Here is a 7,593-nt window from a genome sequence, read left to right on the forward strand (position 1 = left end):
TAGCTAAGGAGAGATGACTGTCTCCCATATACAGTCTCCCAGATACATAACTCAACACATATTTTCACAGAACTGATTTCAGAGACTCGACTGTTTGACGCGTTCATGAATTCTGAACCAAGCTGTCATTCACAGAGCTGCCCCCTGCTCTTCACACAAGAGCAGCACAATTCCCTGGTTCCCCCACAGCCCTTCTCTCAGGGGGCAGGGCAGGAGCTGCCCTGGGCACACAGAGCTCTGCCCAACTCCACCCTCACCCCACCCCTCCCCTCAGCCCATCTAGCCCCACCTCCCAGTCACTGCAGAGCCAACGTCCAGGCTGACCCCACTGCACGGGGCCTCCTCCAGCCCAGTGCTGACCACTCCAAGAACAAAGAACCCAAACTTCCCTGATGACCCACTCCAGTGCTCAGCCACACAGCCTGGTTTATTTCCTTTTTGTCCTTTAATATTAGAGGCAATTTCCTTCACCCCTTGTGAGCAGTGCTTCTGGCACTTCCCCTGTGTGCCCAGGAGTTTGACTGGATCTTCTCTAGGGCCATCTCAGCTCACCTTTAGGACCTCTGAATCTCTGTCCTGCTTACCTTGGTGATTGTGATGAAGTCTGGTCCAAAGAAAACACTTTTAACTCCTTCAATTCTGAATAACTGTCTGTTAGGAAAACAAAACGATAATAAAGAGATGCACACGTGTTTAAGGCAAACTCCTGAAGATTAACCTGTCACAGAAAAAAAGTTTCTTCTAAAACTCCTAGACAAAAAGAAGAACTGAACCCAGAACCAAAAGGAAAACTTCAGTTATTTCACCTGCAGCTTGGTAAGAGCCAGGAGACCCTGCTGTGGAGCAGCATATGCAGTAAAACTGAACACCCCCTGCAGGACTTCCCACTTTTTCTGAGAGTTACTCTGTCTCCAGTTCTTTGGAGGCAAAATCATACACTGTACATAAAAAGCTACTTATCTGATCAGCATCAAAACCAGATGGTTCCTATTGCTTCAGGTAGGACTAGTGCAAACATAAGGAACATTCCTCAGATTAAAGCAAGTTATTTAAAGTAACCGAGCTCAGTAAAATCTGCCTGCAACTCTGTTGCCATCAAAGAGCAGGATTAGTGCTGAGCAGTCTGCACCAGCTCGCTTTGGCAGCAATCTGCAGTGGTTTTAGTCATTTCTATGGTGCATGAAAAATCTGAATACTGAGTAAAGGCTCAGGATTGATGTTAATTTGCTTGAGAAGGGCCCATCCAGCAGCCAAACCCCAGGCAGTACGTTAGGACACAACCAAAGCAACACAAGAACTTAGACAACAGGTAAGAGCATGTTTGTGACAACATTTTAAGTACAAAAAGCAGAATGAGAACTAATAGAACAATTTCAACAAATGGTTAAATAAAACCCAACACATTAATCCACAGAATAAATAATGTTACTCCTCAAAAGTAAATTTAAAAAAAAAAAAAAAAAAAGAGCAGGAAGCACCCAGAGGTAAATACAGCATAAAGTTTTATGAGTGGTTTTGTAATTAGGGGATAAAGAAATAAAAACATTTTCTCCTGAAAAACAAAAAATTCAACGACTGAAGGAACTGCACATCCTTCTGCTGCAAGGGTTCCAGTGAAAAATGACAGAAGAGATTTCACAATCCCCATTTGAAAGAACTTCCACTTGTGAAATAGTTACACATGTATTGGGCTTTTACAGCACTAAACTAAGTGGATTTTAAAGTTATTTAAACAATGAAATTATGCAATTGCATCAAACCATCCTAGAACAATTAAGTACTTACCTCACTCCATCCCCTCCAGGAAGCTTTTATTATTTCTTTGGAAAAATGAGTATTGCATTGTAAAATAAGGGAGTACTCCATTTACAAAAGCCATAATCTGGGGTTTAATGATGTACAGCAGATAATTTCTCCCCATTAACATGCACACACATCTCCCAGCTGCTTGGCCACGGCCCAGATCCCAGCACACACATCTTCTGTGATGGAAATGTCTGTTTGCAGATATGTGACAACCAAAAGCCACTTCCTGACAGGTCACTCTGCAACCTGATGCACTATTACATGATGAGATCCTAGAGCTTCAGCACCCCACTAACACATCTTGATGTCCTCAGAAACCTGTCACTTTGTATTTGTTACTTCAAGTCGCAGGGCGCCACTTGTGAAGATCCTGTTTGCTCCCAAAGAGCTCTGCAGGAGACCTCTGGAGACCTCAGAGCTGCCTGTTAAGACAACTGCACAGCTCCTGGAGAGGCTGTCACGTGGAACAGCTTCTCCTTTTGCACAGAACTCTTCCAGGGTACACAAAGATGGCTCAAACTGGGGTCTCCAGAGGTAGCCCACTGCAGCATTCAGGTGTCTCACCCTCACAGGGAAGCCCTCCCACAAAACGGGTGCTTCCAAATACTCCCAGGCCTGGGATGGTGCTCCAATCCCCTCTGTCCCCAGAGGACACGAAGGGATTACTCTCAGCTATTCTTACTCTATTATTATGCATTTAGGTATTGAAAGCTGCAGCTCAGAAGACCCATGACAGATCCAGCATAGAAAAGTGAGCCCAAAATGGCCAAAATGACTGAAACATTGCATTTTCTTGGGAAGGAAAAATCCCCTGGCTCTGAAGTTCAGCCAGACACTAACATCTGCCCAAGCAAGAGAGCTACCACATTTAATTCACAGTATTGGGGGACTATTTACTTTTTTGTGCCATCTGTTTCCCAGTTCTGGAGAGCTGCATGATTTCCAAGCAATGACTTGAACTAAGAGCATTCTGATGTGGATGATGTTGCAAAATTAGGGCCAGAGATCTCACTGACAATGCAGCAACTGCTCAAGACGAGTGATTTACAGCATCACTCACTCCAGTTGCATAAACTAGACCATGATGTGGCCACGGGGAGAACAGACACACAGAAAGGCAGCTTTTGTCACAACTATCTTCCCACCTTTGATTTTTTGCACAAGTAAAGCAGCACTGGAAACTCAAACCCAACCGAGCTGCTCAACCAAGCTGCTGCTGAGCACGAAGAGGAGCAGAAGGATCAGAAGCTGTGCTTAAGAAACCTCAGCTGTGGACCCACAGCCCACAGTGATTCCCACCCCCCCAGGTTATGAGGTGTTTAACAATACCTTGCTAAAGGTGAGCAGAACGCTGCGGCCGGTGTGGAAAACTCCATAGTCCTTGACTCCAGCACCTCCTTCCCTGGAATAAACTTTAAACTGTTTGGATTTGGTGTGTCCTGAGTTTGAATAAACATGTTTCTTACTGGAAATTAAAAAAAAAATATAAAAAATAATGTTATCAAATCTAAGTAGCTCCAACGTGATTCCTCAGCATGCCCAGGCCAGGGTGGTCACTGGGCTGCAGCCAGGACCAGCCTGCACAGCAACAGTACCTTAAAAACACAGTGCAGAGGGCTCCACGGAAGCCCCAGACTGGCACCAGGCCTGGCAAACCCTGGCACATCATCCCACAGGGAACAAGACAGTAAGTGGAACGTTGTCTCTGCTCCTGTTGCTAACTTCTGTTTACTAAAAAGCAGCTCACTGCAACAGGATGGAACTGCAGGAGGCCAGTGCCACCCTCACCTCCAACAGAGGGCCCAGAGACACAACCTCCCTTCTCTGCTGCGTTGATGGGTTTATTTTATGCCTCTCAGATACTCTTTAGTCCCTCTTCCAACATTATCTCTTCCTGTTCAGAGCCTGACCAGTTTTACTAACACCCTCTTGAAGACACACATGATTTACAGGGCTTTTAATTTCATTTTTCACCACCATAAAGAAGAAAGCCCAGCATAACAACAGCTAAAGTGAACCCTGCCTGCAATGTTTTCCAGAGAGTGAAAGGTTACTGTAAGCTATCAGTTAATCTCCATCAACTGAACTGACCAAACAATTCCAAAATCATTTATAGTTCAATGGTAAAGGTGTTTACAATTTTTTACTGAAGTTCCTTTTGCAGTGTGGGTCTTTCTTTCACTAGCAAAGTGTAAAAAACCCTGATCTTGACTAAAATTTAATACTCTACGTTTAACAGCATATTTTCTTGCAGACATGTCCACACATCATGTCTGATGTCCCAGTGAAGGTGAACATCAGTTAGGGACAGTTCCCCATCTTCTAGTTCTCTTTCTTCCTTAACTCTCCTTGCACATCAGACAGCACAGTGATATACAAACCTTTAGGAAATATAAAATGCATTTTAAAACCCAGAAATCTCCAGGAACTAATATTTATAAATAAATTATGCCTGAGAAACAAGCACACATCACTTTAAAAAACAGGCAACAGAGGCAATCAAAGCAGCAAGGAGAGCTGACAATTTTCTTTGTGTGAACTGTCACTTTGCCCCTGCTGTTAGATGACAAATGATGCTATTTATAAATCCCCAAATTGTTACTGCTTGTGTCTGTGATGGCAGAACACACACAATGGCAAAACACACACACACACACAGCATTTTCTCTTGAAGGATAAAAGACTGAGCACAGAAGTACTTTGCTGTAACCCTGACAGAGTGAGCAACCAGTCAGCTCTGTCCACGAGGATGGAACTGCTCACCTGCCAGACCCAGCCAGCCCCCAAAACCCCAGCCAGCCCCCAAAACCCCAGCTGGCCCCACGGCTGGTTCCCAAACATCCAACACAGGGGTCTGGGTGGTGTAAGTGGAGTAGCCTCCAGTGGGTGCTAACCACTGCTCAGGGCTCACCCAGCCCCTCTGACCCCTGGGACACAAGCAGCCACGCCAGCTCTCAGGAAAGCTGCCCATGGAGAAGGCCTCTGGATTCCCAAACTGCCTTGTGCAGCTGAAGGTCTGCCTTCTGCAAAGGAGGGTTTCAGTCAGGACTCAGCCTGGGGAGTTCTTTGCACAGCTGTGAGTAACCCCTCTGGAGTTCATTGCTCAGCAGGTGGTAACTGTATTTACATCAAACGTCTCTGTCATTTCTTTTGCCCCCCCTGCTGATTCTTCCACCTTGCCATCTGCTCCAGGGAAGGGGAAGGTACCAAACAGGGGCTGTCTGCAGCAGGACACTTGCAGGACCAGGTAAAACTCCAGTCTGCCTGCTGCTTAGGACTGGAACAGAAAAAATGGTGCTGGGCCAGGTAAGGCTGGGCTGCTGTGAAGTGAAACTCCAGCCTGAGCAGACTCATTTAAATAAGGTTCCCATTGGTGACTCACTCCACACAACAGCACCTGCAGAGTTTTGCCTTAGGCTCTTTCTGACAGTGTTGGACAGCAGCTGCTGCATCCCTCAGGCAGGTGGCAAAGCACCACGTTCTTCTGCAGTGCAAGTTTCACAGATTTCTTCACCCCCTTCTCAACATTGCAGCCTTCCAAAAAAACAGTATGTGTAACAAACTCAGTTTTAACCATTACTTCTCTGGGGTAATACCAGTTTGCAGATAGTATTAATGGAGAATGCCATTAATGCACCAAACACGGATGCACCTTCAAGAGGGAAAAATTATTAAAAAGACAGAATTAGAGCTCTAAGAATGGAAGGCTTGGCTTTCATCCCTGCTAGGTTCTGTCTGTGTGGCCAGTAATTTTATCTGGCAGAGCTCAGCAGCTGAAGCAGAACAGAAGGCAACAGAAAGTCATAAGGGACAAATTTACACTAAGACAGAAATTAAGTGCAGCAAAGCCCAAATAACATTTTGCACTAAGAGTCTGTGGTAAGTCTTGGTGGCTGAATCATCTAGAAAGAACATGGATAACCAAGCACACAGTGAGCCATCCACATCTCCAAAGCTCCAAATGCACTAGCACTTCACTAAAAAACACCTAGGAAATGTTACCACACTCACGTTTCAGGAAGAACAGGAGGCTTTTGTTATTACCACAAGACAAAGACTCACAATGCACTCATCCATTAATCTTTAACTAGCATTTACCTGTATGACGCCATACTGCAGGTGGAAGAAATGGTTTCTTCTGCACCAGCTGGTGGAAAGTCTGTTGAGTTGTCCATTTATGACCTTTCAAGATCGTACGACAGAATCTAGAGAAGAATAATTTTACTAACAACTCCCAAATTGCAAGTTTGAGCTGCCCCACAGAGAGCACATCATGTACTTCTAGAAACCCCACCACTCAGCAGGACACTCACCTGCCTCCAGCCCCTCAGGTCATGCAGCAGGCTCACAGGCCAGCTCACAAAGAAACCTTTATTTTTTCCCCTTTTCAGTGCTCCCTCTCATTCCATAACAAAATAGCCATAGCTCTCCAGTTTTAGCCACCTAAAAATTAGACTAGACTCCTTTACAGTCACTGAAGACAGGCTAATCACCTTACTCACCTAGAGCAGAGGAGAATAAATCACCCTGAAGGAGCCTTTGGACAGTCCCAAGCACCTGGAACAAAATCACCCTGAAGGAGCCTTTTGTCTTCCTTTGGACAGTCCCAAGCACCTGGAACTCTAGCTTGGACTAAATACCCAATGTTCAGAAGATTACAGGCAGCTGGGATGAATCCAACCCCAAGCTCCTGAGGCTAAATCAAAGCCAGAACTTACTCCCCTACTCTGTGGTTTAGCTGATCAAAGGTAAGGCTCTCCCAGGTGACTCTCAGAAGGTACAAGAGAGGCTAAGAAGGTAACAGTTACTCTCACACAAATTATTCTCATAAGAAAACAATACCAGGACAACATTTGGATAAAAGATAAAAACTGTAAAAAAAATCTGTCTACTACACATACCAAGCCATACCTCACCCCTGCCCATCTATGTGTCTTTCTTCCCTTTGGGAAATAGAGATATTTAGTATATTCCCATGCAAGTACCATTCTAGAATTAAAGCAGACCAGTTAAAAAGAGGCCCTGCTCCACACTGGCCACACAACTTGCATCAGCAGTTAAAATAGGTTTGGTGTTTCCTCCTCAGATGAAGTTAAAAGAGAGGAGAAAAGAAAAAATCACTAACAGAAAAAGGAACAGAAAGAATAAGAGGCCCAGCTTTCAAAAGTGAAAACTGCACATCTGATTTCTGTGCCACACATTACACAGCGCCCAGCTATCCCAAACTGACCCAGGAAACAGAACCAAACCCTGCCTCACAGAGAAGTATTGCACAGAAAGGATGAAGTACTGCGTGGTCTCAGGGGAAGGCAGGAAAACCAAACCCCTGACACCGGCAGGGGCTGCCCCTGCGCCGAGCCTGATCCTCTCAGGGGGTCTCCCCCTGACGACAAGCACCACACCTGGGCCCAGATTCCCCACACGGGAGCAGGAGGGAAGTTCTGTCTCACGGACTGAACCTCCCCGCTGTGAGCCAGTGAAACGTGAAGACAGAAGAGGCCTAAATAGCATTGCTTGCTTACTTTTGTGGCCTTGGCAGCAGGTACAGAGACCACAACGGGATGTGTGAGGAAAGTCCCCCAAGCGAAGAGCTCTTTTGTACTGGGAAGTAACTGGACTGTTTTACAGTTCCATGCCCCAGGGCGGGTGTGCTTATCACCCACACGCTCCTCACGACTGCCCCTTATTGCACAGTCTTTGGCAACTACGGAGAGGAACTTCCCCGTACTTCTCGGTCTCAAGCATACGGGGGAGGAGGGAGAATTAATTGCCCCTCGCTGCAGGATC

At 45.7% G+C, this 7,593-nt stretch overlaps 1 protein-coding gene across 1 annotated transcript; it reads right to left on the reverse strand.

Annotated features, from left to right (window-relative positions):
• Positions 1 to 584: 584 nt before the first annotated feature.
• LOC103781973 (NFU1 iron-sulfur cluster scaffold homolog, mitochondrial-like) lies at positions 585 to 6,011 on the reverse strand (the record flags this gene model as incomplete). The annotated part of the gene is made up of 3 exons (XM_008949702.1): positions 585 to 651; positions 3,136 to 3,271; positions 5,905 to 6,011. Coding segments are annotated over 3 exons (310 nt in total), but the record flags the coding sequence as incomplete, so codon positions are not given.
• Positions 6,012 to 7,593: the final 1,582 nt, after the last annotated feature.

This window comes from Merops nubicus, unplaced genomic scaffold (genome assembly GCF_000691845.1).
Source record: "Merops nubicus isolate BGI_N331 unplaced genomic scaffold, ASM69184v1 scaffold45791, whole genome shotgun sequence".
NCBI lineage: Eukaryota > Metazoa > Chordata > Aves > Coraciiformes > Meropidae > Merops > Merops nubicus.